This window comes from Schistocerca cancellata, chromosome 2 (assembly GCF_023864275.1).
Source record: "Schistocerca cancellata isolate TAMUIC-IGC-003103 chromosome 2, iqSchCanc2.1, whole genome shotgun sequence".
In the NCBI taxonomy this organism is placed as follows: domain Eukaryota; kingdom Metazoa; phylum Arthropoda; class Insecta; order Orthoptera; family Acrididae; genus Schistocerca; species Schistocerca cancellata.
In genome coordinates this window covers 617,814,626-617,832,381 of record NC_064627.1, presented here as the reverse complement: position 1 = coordinate 617,832,381, position 17,756 = coordinate 617,814,626, and the positions used below count along the sequence as shown (strand labels likewise).

The window sequence follows — 17,756 nt, the reverse complement described above, 5'->3', positions numbered from 1 at the left end:
GCATCCTTGACCATATTTAAAATTAACGCGTCATATTTTAGATAATTATCAAAAGGTACGTACTTCCCAGAATGAGCAGTCATTTGCGTTTTGCCGCAAGAGCAAAGAAAATGTTAAGAGCAAGAAGAAGGTAAAGTCGTATAATACTCCGGGACGAGTTACGGCATATTCACAGCTACAAACATGATGCAGTGTTATGTTCCGTTCTGTAACATGTACCGAACATCTGTTACTGGTAAGAAGAAATTACATTCAAAATGGTGCAAAAGACAGACATAAATCCACCGAACCTCAAATGACCGTTGTTTTCTTCCGTAAGGTACATTTGCCATTTCACATTTTCGTAAAAATGGGTACTGCTTGTGAAAAGAAAATGACCGTTACGATGATTACTAGATCACACAGAATTCAGTTTATGCATCTGGAATCCTACATCCTACTTCTTTCCACCTCAGTCGTGTTCATTCAAATGTTCATTTTGTATCCCGTATCATTCTTTTTGCTACCGTAATTACACAGCAGGTAACGCTAACATGTAGTTTAACTTCCCCAAGATGATTTGTAAGCATTTTCATATTAAAGCATCCAGAAACATAAATTTCATGAAGGGAGATGCAGTTGATTACATAGGGATGTTGTATAACACGTTCCAGTCGGATGCTACTGGTTTGACGAGTAGTACGACATAATTGTCCTAAACAAAGTTCGTCGTTAAAATACAGCGAAAAATATTAGAATCATACTTAATTTTACTGAAAATATTTTATTTATATCACGCAAAATACTTTGTGGTGGACGAAAATTAAAATTAATAAAACCAATAAGTATCTAAAACAGTCTAAACTTCTTGAAGCAATTACTGTCGCACGAAACAACTACATACGTTTGTCATGCAGCTATTACAGCTGAAAAATCTGCAGCTACAAAGGAATGCATCTCAACAAGAACACATACGTTGAGTAGTACTTAATAAGCGACTCTTTGTTATTTAATCTTCACAGGCAGCGTGCGTGATAGGGGAAAACGAGGATATGCTATCTGCTAGCGCTAGTATTGAAGGGTTACCATTCATTTTTGTACCATGCAAGCAGAACTATAGGGAAATATCACAGGAGGGTACGGGATTAATTGTCGTATTTCGACGCCATTGCTCTTTATACAGTTATAAAAATGACCATTTACAAAAGAGCGTTTCACACAATAATGGTGGTGTACTTACTTGCAAATTGGAAGAAAATAATATTGTAATGATAAACTGTGTTACTTTTGTAAATAGTTGTAAGTGAACCTACGCTACAGAGAACTTTTTAATCGTTAATGTTCTCTGTAGGTAAGAAATTCAATATGATTTCCTCTATTACGTTAGCCATGGTTCTTTCGAAGAATGAACATGAGAAGATTCCTCGGAAATGCACAATATTAATTGCTTTCAGGACTACTACTGAGTACGTTTGATGTACTATGACCTTTATGTACGTAACAGGACACGGAATGTTTTCAATAGACTTGATATTCCGTCTCTGTAACTCTAGAATTAACATCACAAACATAAGAGTTTACTCTTGTTTCTTTCGGTGATTTGGTAATGGATCTGTAGAAACAAAAACTTTTTACGTGTACAAATAGCATGTAGAGGAAATCATCTAATAGGAAGTACATGCACAGCACCCCGTAGCATCAAAATCAACAGGTCATGCCCGACACAGTGAAACACAGAGTCACAGTAAGCAGTCGGTTCACAGCCAAGATTGGTGCTGCACCATGTGCCAGCCAAGTGAAACAGGAGAGTTGTTGCAGGTAACGTCACGGTCTCCCACCCCAGCGGCAGTGCTTGCATGTCAGTTACATGTCTTAAAATCTGTCACTGCGTCGGCAGTAAGTCACGGAGAGGATTCTATCGATATGACAGTAGAGGTCAGAAAGTACCCAACAGCTACTGTAGGAAAGATTTCACGAAATATCTACACTTACTAAAGCAGCAAGGGAATATCGAAGTGTCTGCCCATTGGATTAAATTCTCCCCTGCTTCGAAGTAAGGAAACGAATGTACTTATCTTACGACAGTTTCAATGTTTTTATAATCAAGTAAAAGGCTCCGCCCTTTTTGCCACGGGGATTATCAAGATGCCCGCCTGATGACAAATTTAAACATGTTTTTCGTATGTTTTTAAGGCGAATTTAAATATGAAATATTGAAGGTGCCAGATCTTTTCTGTTGTTCTGGTAGAATAAAAGCTAGGGAAATTTGGAAATTAGACAATATATCTGTTATGATGAATTATGGACCTTTTTTCTTGTGAAGTAGTCTGTCATCATCACTTCCGTGTCTGGGCACCGTTAAGCTGTGCAAGTTTCAGACATATTTAGGACTTTTGTTATTATTTCTCCACGTTGTAAACTAATTAGCAGCGTTTGCCCTTCTCGTATTGCAGTAACTACTATTTGTAACGATCAAGACTGTGGAATTTATGACGGTAAAAAGGAAAACAGGATTCTCTGTCAGATTACGGCACTATCAGATTGTTAAGAACCTGGCGCATGCGCCGTGCGTAGAGGCACAGATGTTACATCATTTATCCCATCAAGCTCGTGCGTTTTAAGTTTCGTGTAATTTTCTTGACTATTTTTTTCTCCTTGTCCAGAGAGGCACTGCTTCGTCCCTGATGACTCCGTCGAGACGTCAACTTTAATTTTCCTTCCAGCCTGTCATGGCTAATTTAAATACTAAACTTCTGTTAATCTTTGATGCTTTGCCGCTCATGCTTTGCTAGGAAGCTCTAAGTCCGAAAAGAATTAAGGAAGGAATTGGTCGTGGCGACAGAGACGGCGGACGTTGGTTTAAACCCTGCTGATCCCAGTGCGCCGTCTCTACTGGGGCACTGAGAGGAAGCGCCCTTCTGAGAGCAGGGCGGTGTGTGGGCACCACAGACAGCGTGTCTGCTGACGATTACGTAGGTGCGATACGCAGCGTTCAAAACTGAGTGTAGTCTATTCGCCGACTCTCAGGCTACTCTGAGTTCAGTTTCCTTCGTTATTATAAAAAAAATGGATCAAATGGCTCTGAGCACTATGGGACTTAACCACTGTGGTCATCAGTCCCCTAGAACTTAGAACTACTTAAACCTAACTAACCTAAGGACATCACACACATCCATGCCCGAGGCAGGATTCGAACCTGCGACCGTAGCGGTCACGCGGTTCCAGACTGTAGCGCCTATAACCGCACGGCCACTCCGGCCGGCTTTCGTTATTATCATTCGTTGTCGGTATCTAATGGATCATCCTAACGGAAGAAACGAATGTACGTTTTAGAATAATGATGTTCCCTCCTTGTAGATATCAATACGTACTGTAGTTACCACAAAGAGATCCTGCAGTGATGACAGCTATATGCTGCGGACAATAGTTACCTGGAACCTGTGATGAATTATCAAGGGCAATGGTAAACGTATAAAGCATTCGCACAACCACCAGCGTATGCATACAACTGGTAGGTTTTCATTTCATGATATCACTGTAAGCATATCTGGTAACACACGGCGCTCACTTACCTACATAACAGGTTGTGTCAAAAGATTCAAAAGTTGTAAAAATTTTTGAATATTAAGCATCTTGTGTTTTCAAGCAAAAAGGTGAGACAAGTTTCACTATCTGAACTCTCTCAACATTTGTTTCGTAACCTCATTTGCCAGGTATTCGTCCACCACCTGTACAAAAAGATATGGGAAATTCGCAAAGTACCGAATTTATACTTTAGATATAACGCCCCCCGACTGTGAAAATAATATTGGAAAAGACTATCCATGTTTTATGTGGTTGCTGAATGTTTTATACCACTTCGTAATTTATTTTTAATGTTTTGTACCTTCTTTGACCTTCCGCTGTGACAGCACAATTCACATTTATTTCGCCCGATTACAATTATGCCTTTACCGTTGCGCTCCGTGATACACTACGGCCAGACGCGATCTAGTCTGTCTGCTACAATGCAATTTTCCGATATTTTACGGAGAAGAATTACAAGCTTTAACATTTGCTTTCTTTGTTCAACCTGTAGCAGAATGTACACTCTAGCAAATATTTAGTGGACATGACAGTTATACTCTCCAAAACATCAGCAAAACGTTTTTGTAAATAAAAAAAAATGGTGTCGAGAGGATAACTACAATTCAAGCTAACAAATATAGGTAAAATTGGTGTAGTTATAATGCTGCGAAATCCTCTGATGTTATCGCAAGTGTTTATTCACAGCTCAATTAGCACTACAGGATGACGGTGAAGTATGTAAACAAACCTACGTAACGCAAGAGACCGTCTAGGCATGCAATTAGCAGCAACCATTTGCGAGATGAGTACATTACGCGCATTGCAAATACCTGATGATTACAATGTACTTATGTAACTCTGCGAGAGACATTCGGTAACTTTTCGATCACCGTTCTCAGGGATAAGTCTAAAGACTTCCCTTACACGAAAATCTGGCACGGTTTTCGTGAAACAGATCTGGTTCATTGCACTTTCGAAAATGAAAGCACTGCGATGTGACTGAACAATAATTCGGACGTACCGGAAGTGCTAATTGTATTGTTAATAAACGTGTCCCCCTGCAGATAAATAACTTGCAGTTGTGAAAGGCAGTTACCGCTTCGAGAGTCACGAGAAGCGTCGAAAGAACTGTTTTACTTTGATTGCGTGCCAGTTTCTGTTTGTGGTTTACAGGACAATTTTCATATTTTGTGGAAGGCAATGTGTTTATTTTCTATCGTGTAGAAGACCTGTCTGTTTATAAAATGGAAAAGATACTGCGCCATATTCCGAACACTTCACTTTTTTACGTGTGATTCTTTCCGACTGCAAGAGGGTACGGGAAAAGAGAAAATATGAGGCGCTCGTGGATATCTGACTCGGTAAGGAAGGTAAGGGTAGTTTTCCCCTCTTGTGACTCACTTAGTTTTAAATCTGACCAATAGTACTACGTAATTTTCTGTCTCCTGATAAGGAGTAAAGCGCCAAAAAAAAGGAAACTTAATTCGGAAGAGTATTGTAAACTTACGCGGGGACCGCTGGTTTCTTATATTAAATTGACATTTCACATTCTGTGGACCAATTACGGTACTTCGGGCATTGACAGATGTCTTGTGTTTTACTGAGGTCGCTTGTTTAGTCTGCGCACTGTACATCCACCAATGCGTCTCTGCTTCGTATTTGTATTCAAGCAGTAGCAAAAGTTGTGACGCTTGTGCGAGGCGAATGACTTGGAAGCAGCGAATACAGAATATTTCTGCGTAAAGAACTATATGCACAGAAAATCAGACACTTGTTCATGTATCCGTAAGAACGTTTCCGAAAACCTGAGACACTTCCTACGTTTGATAATTGTGTAGATATCTGACGTACAAAAAGAAACTGAATCTGCGTGAAACGTCCATAACATGGGATACACACTAATTTCATGACGTGAGGGGTATTAGAACGATAGTTAGAAAATGCTGTCTCTTTCCGATTGCTTCACCTTCTTTTGCATTCTCGCCGACCAAACACTAGCTGCACCCTTATATCGTTTATATTTTATTGTAAGAATTAGCGCGAGTAATGCACACTTAAACTGAGTGTTTTGATGTATTATCCGGTTTAGTTCAAACACTGACATCACTGCACTGCGTGACTTCACTGGCGCTTCCACTATGAGCGTAGTATACCGAAGAAATGTTTCCATAAAGGATCCTGGGTGTGTTAATCATTCTGGTCGCGGAGACGAGAGGACTTTGCATATGGTGCTCTTTCCCCGTTCGAATCCGCTCTGCAGTCAGACCATCGTCTGCATGCCGTATTCCGACATCGGCAAACGAAAACACCCCGAAGGAGTCGGCGCCAATGCAGCTGGCGGGCCGGCACGTGGGATGCGGTAGAAGCGGGCGGGCAGGCTTCCTTTACCTGCCATGGCACCGGTAGTGGTCACTCGGAAAGCAGTCGGTGGGCGGCGGAAGCGGCCAGCCGGCAGAAGGGGCGACGGTGACAGCAGTCGGTCTGCGTAGGCGCACAGTGCAGACGCGGCGTGGCGACACGGGGTCCTGCGAGCAGCGCCGCGGCGCTGGGCGGTCACTGGCGGCGGTCCGGGCGCGGGACGCTCTGGCGGCGGGGGAAGCTGCGCGGGGCGTGGTCTCTCCCCTCCAAGGCGCCCGGCCCGCCGCGGGAGGGGGTTGCGCGGGCGCTAGGGGAGGGGGACACGCGCTCCCCGTCGCGGTCCAGCGGCTCAGCTTCCGGCTCCGCTCCGGCTGGCGGCTCTCAGGTGCGCAGCTGCGACCGCGCGGCACGGCCCATTACCACCGCAGGATAGCGCCTGCCTGTCCCCTCGGTCGGTACTCGATCCCCGATTCAATACTCAAAGTCACGCATCGTGAAGATTTCGTGATATTCCGACCAGGAAAGGACCATATGAGATATATCGTACAGCGTACTTGGACCCTGACAAAACTCTATCATCTGGTAAGCAAGATGTATGAGACAGGCGAAATACCCTCAGACTTCAAGAAGAATATAATACTTCAAGTCCCAAAGAAAGCAGGTGCGGACAGATGTGAAAATTACCGAACAATCAGTTCAATAAGTCACGGATGCAAAATACTAACGCGAATTCTTTACAGACGAATGGAAAAACTGGTAGAAGCCGACCTCGGGGAAGATCAGTTTAGATTCCGTAGAAATATTGGAACACGTGAGGCAGTACTGACCTTACGACTTATCTTAGAAGCTTAAGGAAAGGCAAACCTCCGTTTCTAGCATTTGTAGACTTAGAGAAAGCTTTTGACAATGTTGACTGGAATACTCTCTTTCAAATTCTGAAGTGGCAGGGGTAAAATACAGGGAGCGAAAGGCTATTTACAATTTGTACAGAAACCAGATGGCAGTTATAAGAGTTGAGGGACATGAAAGGGAAGCAGTGGTTGGGAAGGGAGTGAGACATGGTTGTAGCCTATCCCCGATGTTATTCAATCCGTATACTGAGCAAGTAGTGAAGGAAACAAAAGAAAAATTCGGAGTAGGTATTAAAATCCATGGAGAAGAAATAAAAACTTTGAGGTTCGCCGATGACATTGTAATTCTGTCAGAGACAGCAAAGGACGTGGAATAGCAGTTGAACGGAGTGGATAGTGTCTTGAAAGGAGGATATAAGATGAACATCAACAAAAGCAAAACGAGGATAATGGAATGTAGTCGAATTAAGACGGGTGATGCTGAGGGAATTAGATTAGGAAATAATCACTTAAAGTAGTAAAGGAGTTTTGCTATTTGGAGAGCAAAACAACTGATGATGGTTGAAGTAGAGAGGATATCATATGTAGACTGGCAATGGCGGGGAAAGCGTTTCTGAAGAAGAGAAATTTGTTAAGTTCGAGTATAGATTTAAGTGTCAGGAAGTCGTTTCTGGATGTATTTGTATGGAGCGTAGCCATGTATGGAAGTGAAACATGGACGAGAACTAGTTTGGACAAGAAGAGAATAGAAGCTTTCGAAATGTGGTGCTACAGAAGAATGCTGAAGATTAGATGGGTAGATCATATAACTAATGGGGAGGTATTGGGAAGAAGAGAAGTTTGTGGCCCAACTTGATTAGAAGAAGGGATCTGTTGGTAGGACATGTTCTGAGGCATCATGGGATCACCAATTTAGTATTGGAGGGAAGCGTGGAGGGTACAAATCGTAGAGGGAGACCAAGAGATGAATACACTAAACAGATTCAGAAAGATGTAGGTTGCAGTAGGTACTGGGAGATGAAGAAGCTTGCACAGGATAGAGTAGCATGGAGAGCTGCATCAAACCAGTCTCAGGACTGAAGACCACAACAACAACAACTTGGACCCTTGCTGTTCATGTTTATTACGACTACTTTTCGCAGATGATACAGTTGTCTATAATGAGATACTGTCCGAAAACAAAGGCTGCACTAACACTGTCAGATCATGATAAGATTTGAAAGCGATACAAAAATTAGCAGCTATGGTTGGTTCAAATGGCTCTGAGCACTATGGGACTCAACATCTTAGGTCATAAGTCCCCTAGAACTTAGAACTACTTAAACCTAACTAACCTAAGGACATCACACACACCCATGCCCGAGGCAGGATTCGAACCTGCGACCGTAGCAGTCCCGCGGTTTCGGACTGCAGCGCCAGAACCGCTAGACCACCGCGGCCGGCAATTAGCAGCTATCTTTAAATCTTCTTCTTTCTTCTTTTTCCTGGCTACTATCGCCTAGCTTCGTGGGATAGGCATTTAAAATATTGCATTTGGCAATGTCAGTGGAAGAGTGTGGCTGCATGCACTTTCTGCCACTATCCATTCCCTGTCGGGATGGAGTTTGTGTACCCTTCCTGTATATTCCAGAACCTCACTCACTCCCTTCGTGCACGGTCCGCGCTGAAAACGGTGGCTATTCACACTTTTGACAGGTGGTCATATTCTTGTGACTGAACAGTGCCTCCTTTTCCACTATGCACTGCCATTGTCCCCTCGGGCGTTCCATCACTCCATACGTAATAAGTGGTTGGCACTGATCAGAGTTTCATCTAGCCACACTATACTTTTGAGTCTCAGATGCGTATATAAAAAAGAGAGAGAGAGAGAGAGAAATTGTGTGCCCCATTTTCGGACACTGCTCAAGTGTGCGACCTATATATATCAAGTACGATGAACGGAGAATACAGAAAGTATTCAAAGGAGGACAGCACGAATGATGACCGCTTTATCTGACTGACCGAACACCGTGCGGAAATGTCAAAAATGTCAAGTGGCAGTCTTCTGAATATAAACGCAAATTATCCAGCAAAAAACTACTTACAAAATTTCAGGGTTAGCATTAACTGCATAATCTAATATATTCTTCAGACCCCCTCACCCAACGTATCTGGCTCAAATGGCTCTGAGCACTATGGGACTTAACTTCTTAGGTCATCAGTCCCCTAGAACTTAGAACTACTTAAACCTAACTAAACTAAGGATATCACACACACCCATGCCCGAGGCAGGATTCGAACCTGCGACCGTAGCGATCGCGCGGTTCCAGACTGGAGCGCCTAGAACCGCACGACTACCGCGGCCGGCCCAATGTATCTCTCCTCCAGCGTTCGTGAAAACGAAATTAGCCTAACTACGGCACGCACGGAGTCATTTAAGCAGTTACTCTTCCCGCGTTCCATATGTGTTTAGAACAGAAAAACACCCTAACATGTGGCACAAAGATAAATATCTACCATCATATACTTCACAGTGTGCTGGAGACGAGACAGCTGACAGCTCAGTAGTGTCGTTCCGATGCTTCGCGACTGCAGTTAACCAGCAAACGAGGAACTGTACTTCAACAGATATCACGAATCACGTTGCCGCTCCAAGTAAACATGACGCGCGCGTGTCTGAAACGCACCAATGACTGTCTCACGTGCAACCGATGCTGTTGTTTCGCCGTTTGTTTTAACAGAATATAAATTCACTACCTATTTCGCTTTTGTTGTTTTTAGAGTTTATTTGCGTCTGTTTCATTTCAAACAATGTCCAGTGCGACGGCGTGTGCCAGCCCAACACGTGAAGTGAAACGGGTGTATTCAGTGAATGACTACACTGAGGAAAGAAAGGAAAATGATGAGCCCTTATTTAAAACACTGTTGTAGAGATAGGGAAAGAACAGTAAAGTAGCTATACATAGCTGTGAGAGTGGCACAAGACTCAACTATCCACGAAAGAAGCTGCCTAAAAAGAAGCTATGACATATCGACAAAGGCGCTATTCGAACATACGCCACGCTATCTAAATTACTCATGTCGCTTCAGACTAGGGGACTGACGACCTCAGAAGTTAAGTCCCATAGTGCTCAGAGCCATTTTTTTCGTTTCGTAAATGCTTGCATCCATAGTGCGACAGCCAATGATCATGCCTCTTTGCAAATGAGATAAATCGCTCCGTTTCCGCATTATGACAACGACTGCAATGTTTTTCGCGGCAACTCTCACTGGCCACGCTTTTTATACCCTCGACTGCTAGTGCTGCCACCTGCAGTCTGTGAGTGGTTATTGCACGTTGACGTCGAAAATAAGCGTTGGCAATATTATTGTGAGTGGACTGTTTACAAAGCGCTACAAGCTGCCCTGGTAAATTACAACACCAACGAAATATCATCAAAACTATAAGTACGTTGGCATTGCTAAACAATTCTTGCTCCCGATTTTCCCCCCTTTTATAGTCACTAATAAACACTGTCGAAAGTGAACAGTACGCTTGTTTGGTAGGACCCGCAAAACTAGTACGTTAAAAAGTAAGATCATGGTAAAACATAAAAAGATTTTCATATCTATGTTGTGTGTACTGGAAAGATAAGGTGTAATGTTTTGACCCTAGAGTTGAGTTACACATACAGTTCTATCGAGAAAAAGAAAAAGGTAAGGAAACCTTCAGGTCTGCAGTGCACTTCCAATGGAATTAAACAGTCATCTGAGCGTAGCGTGTAAACCTATGGTTTTACGCAGCATTTCCTAAATGACGAAAGTCGTATAACGATCCGCAAGGAAGAAAATCAACGGTTCGGAGAAGGAATCTTTCCTTGCCACAAATAAGCACAGACGAGTACCGGTTTTCGCTACGTAGTCGACGTTTCTTGACGAGCACGCTTAGTCTGTGATAACATCGAATTCTTTCCCACGAAGCTATTATTCCCTTCCGTGTCGTTCCTTGCTCTAGGAAACAGAAAAATTACAGTACAGAGCTCAATGTGAAACCAGGTGCATCTGTTATTAGGCAGAATGGAAAGATGCCCGGAATTAGACTGTTGCGGCACGTCTCTGGGTCGAGGCAGTTGGCGCCATGCAGTGGCGTGCCAGTCGACGAAGTGGTTCACGTATTCCGTGCCGCGCCGCCCCGCATAACGAAGATTTGCAGTTCCCTTTACGGCCACACATCACAACATTAAATCACGGCGCACTGGGGCTTTATGTAGCAAAAAAAAGAAAAGATGACAGTGCTTGCTCCCAAGGCCCTCGCCTGGCAAACGCGTCCCAGTGCTGCTATCCCCGGCACTGCTAAAGAAGGGTCTCCACCGCGGTATGCTAAAGGGCGGCTTGAATACGCAGGAAGCACCAATACGTTTGCCACCTCATCGGTCCCAGCGACGCCCTTTCATGCCCCGCGGCTCGCTCTCGCTGAAGAAGAGACCAACCTTATGCCTCGCTACCCTTGGGAGGCGTCTTCATTAGCATCCCTCAGCCATAAAGTTAAACGTTTAAAAGTTAAGTGACACGGACTCTTTTATGCCGGCATTCGAGAAGCAGCGGCGACGCAATAAAGTGCGTGTAATTCGATACACGGAGATAAAAATCCTTTTATTCTGTCATGCCATAAGTCACACACGGTCTTAATTGATAGTTTTTGCATAATTGGGTCTCCAGGTACACGAGTCGTGATGTTATATTTTCACGTTAGTTAGTTTAGAATTGCTGTAGCGTTGAAAGGGTTGAAAGGGTCTTCGTATCTCGCCCGAAGAGGCGAATGCTTCCTGTCGACAGAGCTTCTTTATGGGCTGGGAATCTGCATATGCTGAGTATAGCTGTAATCGAGAAGTTCGTTGTTGCTTCACACTGAAAGATAACATGCCGTAACACCACAGTGGTGTCGACCACTGTCCCAAATAATATCGAATTTGACGGTAAATTACAATGTTATTCTCTATCCCGGTTCTAAATAGCAAACGAAACAGTAAAAGAAGAGGCAGTTTATTCAGTTACAGATCGTTATTAAATGTCAACGTGGTTATTGTTAACAAGAGCCGCCTGGATAGTCGTACGTGTGGCACGCGACAGTTACGGCATCTGACAATATCCTCTCGCTAACACTGCAAAATCCAGAGTAACATACCGAACCAGTGAACATACGGGATAAAGCCAGGAAACAGAAAGATAATTGTTGTTAACAAGACATATGAGGTGATACTTCAGTGTAAACTGGTAGTTTAACAGCGAATTTGGTTCGCATTAGTGAGTGTCTGTTGCTGTGTATCTTCAATCTGTGCGAACTTTTAGTTTTACATGTCACCGTGTCACCGTGCTGCTGAATTCTTACTTTACTGTAATAATTATCAACATTAATTTTTCATGGACCAAGTGATGTGACTACCTCAACATATCTTTTTTCTGGTGTTTGGACTTTCCAATATTTCTTCCTTCTTTGACTGTGTTATTTTCATCTGTGCATACAGTGAGGCGCTTCTTGACGTTTTTCTGAAAACTCATGAACTTTGTAATCTAATTTCGAAACGCTGGCCTGTCTAGAATTCGAAGTTTCGTAAAGCTGATTTCTGTTAAGTCCTGTCTCACTACCGTTAATACACCGATTTGTGTTGTGAGCTTTGTGTCGAAATCAAGTAACCATAAAACGAAATTCAATATAAATAGCACTTTTATCGTTTATTTTTGATACTACTTTCCGTGCATAGCCAAAGATAGCTCAATGAAAGTTGAACCTTTGTTCGGGTGTGTCCCGGGAATTAAGTCGTTAATCGTGCTACTGTCAGTCTATGCACACTGAAAAATGTTTGATACATTCCGAGTGAAATGACTTCTCAGCACCGACGTATCCGGCCTATGCCAGTTTGTTAATTCAAGTGCTTCTTGTTATCAAGCAACATTAACATCGCTCAGAGAAACATTTGAACAGGCCGTGCAAAAGACATCCATATGTGATAAGGTGTTGGCCTCGGAATGTGTTATGTCAATTGATTACATTCAGTTCTAACTAATTACACAGTACCATTTCTCATTTGTTTTTCACTATTCCACTGTTTATTTTACAGCAGAACAAACTACTTCTCAGTAATAACAAAGCAATGCCTTATTTCAAGTACGTACAAATGAAAATCATCTCGTCAACCAACGAATACGCTCAGTGATTACCAACTCAACTCCTGGTCGGAAGGACGGGAGTTCATATCACCGTCCGACCATCAAGATAAGGTTTTAGGTGGTTTCCCTGTATCACTTAAAGGAAATGACGGGATGGTTCCTTCAAAAAGGACTTCTTTCTCCATCCGAACTCGTGTTCCATTCCTAACGACTCGTCGCCGACGGGACTTTAAACTCTAATCTTCCTTCTCTTCATCAATTCACACTCACAAAGATCTAGGCCATCAAACAGTGTAATACCCTTAGTTATATCAGTTGACGTGGTTGCCTATGATGCAACAAAGAACTTCAACAGTAGTATTCACAAGAACTAGCATTTAAAAGTGTGCGTCCACAAAAGTAGTTATCGTAAATTGGATATTGTGGGTAACTGAAAAAATTAAACTGCGGGGCTCAAGACAGCTTACGCTAAGATACTACGGACGACTACTACACTGTAGAAGGCGGATTCTAATGCTAATCTGTTAATCGTTACTTAAGTTCTACGTGCTTCGCAAGAAGCATTGAAGGCGACTCCCGGAGTAATCAGTCTTCAACAGTACGTCTTCCGTCTTTGAACACTTCAGATGAGGCAAGCACTGTAACAATCTTGCTTTCTACACGACACGTAACAGTAATGCAAGAAGGCTGAAAAGCTATGTAGGAACGCATCATTATTAAGTTACTGATAATACCAGCGATAAAACAATGGAGACCGCAGCATCACAGAATCTGAATCTATAGCAAATAATATGACACCTGTATACTACATAAAGAGAACACAATTCAATTAAAATTTGAATAAAATCCATTTGGGTGTTAGGCTGCATCATTGTGAAACACTAAGACTATTACAAAGTCCCCCAAATTAGCAGCGATCCGCTTCAGCATAACTAGGTTGACTTTTCTTGTTGGTCCTGTTAAAACTCCGCGTATGTGGAAAAAAAGGCAAGTTACCACAAAGAACTGTATTTCACTCCAATCTGTAGATCTCCATGTAAATGACTGGAGAGGGTTATTCTCAGTTCAAAGAAAGGAAATGACAAATCGCTTTCAATATGACCTTGCCTAGACAAAGACTCAAGTGTTCAAACCAGTGAACGGAAGAATGTCTGCCTTCTGTCTAGTAATTAAATGATCAAAATTGAAAGTAAAGCCAAGTTTATTAATACATTCAAAATTTTGTATTTCATGGAACAGCATTTGCATAAGCTAACTGCATTATGTATAATTCATTTTCAGCAGAACTGAAACCTATGATTGTTGAAGCACAGGTTTTCATATTTTCCCTGGGACACACTTTTTTCATTCATTACATGGGTTCCTTGCAGCAGATTACAAACTTACACTGCAACGCGCTATTTACTATATTTACTATTGTAGGTCTTACTTTGTTTATTTATTAATTTTTATTGTCTTCTTTTGTTTTTAAGTGTTCTTTATCAGCTTCCTGTGAATTATCTACTGACTCGTTCCGTGACCAAATAACTTTCGTTCACATGGTTCTGTGGGGCCTGAATAATTAAATTAAATTAAAGATTAAAACCCTGTCATGTCTAGTACAGTATTAAAACTGAATCAAAAATAGAAGCTGATGTCGTGATAGACAAAAAGAAATACAGGGTAGGTACATAATTGGGCAATTCCTTTTAGAGACGCATAGATGAAATGGAGGAGTTAGAGAAACGTTTGTGATAGTCACAAGTACTGTCAATGCATTGGATTTATCAAATCTACTTCCACTGTCATCGGATGATGAAAATTTATTCCGCTGCTGGTCATTAAATCCATGTGAACGCTAGTTGAACGATAACGTGGCGTTGCTATTTTGCTGTGTCAGTCTCAGCAGCGATGAGGTAATTATAGCCAATGTAATGTAAGGGAAAGCACGATGTCTTATTAACTACAGTATTTCAGGATCGTTACCAGCCACTCGTTAGACAAACTGTGAACGCAGCGGAAACACAGTATTTGAATGTTGTAAGTGTGAAGTTGGCGTGTAGACCGATTTAAGGTAGTTGACATTTGATAATGAGCAGGGCGGACTGAGTGAGCCACAGCAGCAGCTGTATAACGTTCGCTTCGGCGTAGCTTACTTTGTCCGATGACACCAGACGAAAGAGAGTCATACGTAGGACACTACAAACATCTGGGTCACACGTGAATCACAGATTTTTCACGTGATTGTTGTAAGAGACAGTAACTTTTTAACTTCACCCTGGCTAACAGTTAAAAATCGACAAACTTGCAAAAAAAAGTTATCTTCTAAAGCTTATAAATATCAGCTTTGAAAAGTTCTGTTGTCGAACGAGACACTTTGGTGATCAAAATAAAAAAAGTAGACTCCGAAACAAAAAAAATGACGCACCGCGAAGGAACGATGCAATGGAGCGGAAATCGGTAGATGTGACGTAAATGCACAGCCAAACAAATGATAAGAGTTTCAAAAAATTGGATTAGTTATTAAAGAGAAAGAGATTCACAAACTGAGCAAGTCAATATGGCGTTGGTACATCTCTGGTCTTAATGCAAGTAGTCATTCGCCTCGGCATCGATTGATTGAGTTGGATGGCCTCCTCAGGGATATGGTGCCAAATTCTGTCCAATTGGGACGCTCGATCGTCAAAATACCGAGCCGGTTGGAGCGCCCTGCCCATAATGCTCCAAACTCTCTCAACTGAGGAGAGATCCGGCGGCCTTGTCGGCCATGGCAGGGTTTGGCAAGCACGAAGACAAGCAGCAGAATCTCTCACCGTGCGAGGACAGGCGTTATCTTCCTGATATATGCGCCGAGGGTGGCTTGCCATTAATAGCAACAAAACTGGGCGTAGAATATTGTCGACAAACTGCTGTGCTGCAAGAGTGCCACGAATGACAATCAAAGGTGTCCTCTTATGAAATGAAATGGCACCCCAGACCATCACTCCTGCTTGTCGTACCGTATGGCGGGCAACAGTCAGTTTGGTACCTCACCGCTGTCAAGAGTGTAGCTCAAATGCCTCTGAGCACTATGGGACTTAACTGCTGAGGTTATCAGTCCCCTAGAACTTAGAACTACTTAAACCTAACTAACCTAAGGACATCACACACATCCATGCCCGAGGCAGGATTCGAACCTGCGACCGTAGCGGTCGCGCGGTTCCAGACTGTAGCGCCTAGAACCTCTCGGCCACTTTGGCCGGCTGTCAAGAGTGTCTCCAGGTACGTATTCTCTGGTGGCTCTGAGCACTATGGGACTCAACATCTTAGGTCATAAGTCCCCTAGAACTTAGAACTACTTAAACCTAACTAACCTAAGGACATCACACACACCCATGCCCGAGGCAGGATTCGAACCTGCGACCGTAGCAGTCCCGCGGGTCCGGACTGCAGTGCCAGAACCGCACGGCCACCGCGGCCGGCTATTCTCTGGTCATCAGGGCTCAATTTGAAGAGGGAATCATCACTGAAAACAATTCTACTACAATCAACGAGATTTTTTTAGAGTGTATTTCATTGAGTTCAATAGTTTTCGAGATGTGACGTGATAAGTCTGAAGCTGTTTTCCGGACGGAAAACCAGTTCCAAATGATTAATATAACACAGACCTTAATTAAATCCGGCTGGAGTGGCCGAGCGGTTCTAGGCGCTACAGTCTGGAACCGCGCGGCCGCTACCAATCCATGGTCTCCACACTCTCCTGACCTCAACCCTCTTGACTTTCATTTATGGGGGAATTTGAAAGCTCTTGTCTACGCAACCCCGGTACCAAATGTAGAGACTCTTCGTGCTCGTATTGTGGACGGCTGTGATGGAATACGCCATTCTCCAGGGCTGCATCAGCGCATCAGGGATTCCATGCGACGGAGGGTGGATGCATGTATCCTCGCTAACGGAGGGCATTTTGAACATATCCTGTAACAAAGTGTTTGAAGTCACGCTGGTACGTTCTGTTGCAGTGTGTTTCCATTCCATGATTAATGTGATTTGAAGAGAAGTAATAAAATGAGCTCTAACATGGAAAGTAAACGTTTCCGGACATATGTCCACATAACATATTTTCTTTCTTTGTGTGTGAGGAATGTTTCCTGAAAGTATGGCCGTACCATTTTGTAACACCCTGTATAACCTTCACGAATGTCACACTTCTTATGTGATACTTTTAGAAGACTAACAGATCAAAGCGGTGTGTATCACCGCCGAGAGTTGACTGCTGTGGCGGCTGTCTGCAGACAGTTCTTGTCGAGACGCCACCACAACTTTGGAGCTTAAATGACAGACGCCAACCAGTTTAAAGTCTATAATCATATCTGGCCCTAATGTTGTCGGTGCGTAAGACAGCCAGGGGGAAGGGCAGCGCTGCATGAGGGACTCCCCAAGTCGATCGTAGACCAGCGACGCAGCAGCGGGTCGCAGCGGTCAAGTTCGTCCGCGGCCGCAGCCACTTTGCAGGAACGCGCCGACCGGCCAGGCAGATTATTTAGGGTGATTTCAATGCGGCTTTTTGTGCCGAAGATTGCCGTCGGCGCCAGTCGCGGCGCGGCCAGCATGCATGACGGTAATTGGAAAGCCGCTACAATGGCCAAGGAGGGACCGGGCGCTCTTTCATGTCCGGCGGCGGTGGCTGCGCCATTGGCCGGCGGCGCGGTCTGCGCTTGACGGCTGCGCCACCGCGCCCACCAGTTTACAGTGGCGGCGGCTGCGGCGTCGTGGGCGCCTGCGACGCCTCCGACCGGCGCCTCCGGTTCTCCTCCCCGCGGCGCCGAGGAAATGGGATCCTTCCCCTCCGCAATCACCCCCTCCCCGTCGCTGTGCTGCAGCCCGCTTCACTCCATCTCACACGCGTCAGCGGCCGCC

General features: G+C 43.6%; 1 protein-coding gene across 1 annotated transcript in view; it reads right to left on the bottom strand.

Moving 5' to 3' along the window:
- The window catches only part of LOC126157128 (transcription factor hamlet-like), a 232,187-nt gene extending 214,738 nt beyond the window's left edge, over window positions 1–17,449 (bottom strand). The window contains exons 1-2 of the mRNA XM_049916354.1: window positions 17,292–17,449; window positions 5,935–6,297 (exon numbers count right to left, since the gene is read on the bottom strand). Of these exons, the coding sequence (XP_049772311.1) occupies window positions 5,935–6,297; window positions 17,292–17,449 (521 nt within the window). The remainder of the gene's footprint in view (window positions 1–5,934; window positions 6,298–17,291) is intronic.
- Between the last annotated feature and the right edge of the window lie 307 nt (window positions 17,450–17,756).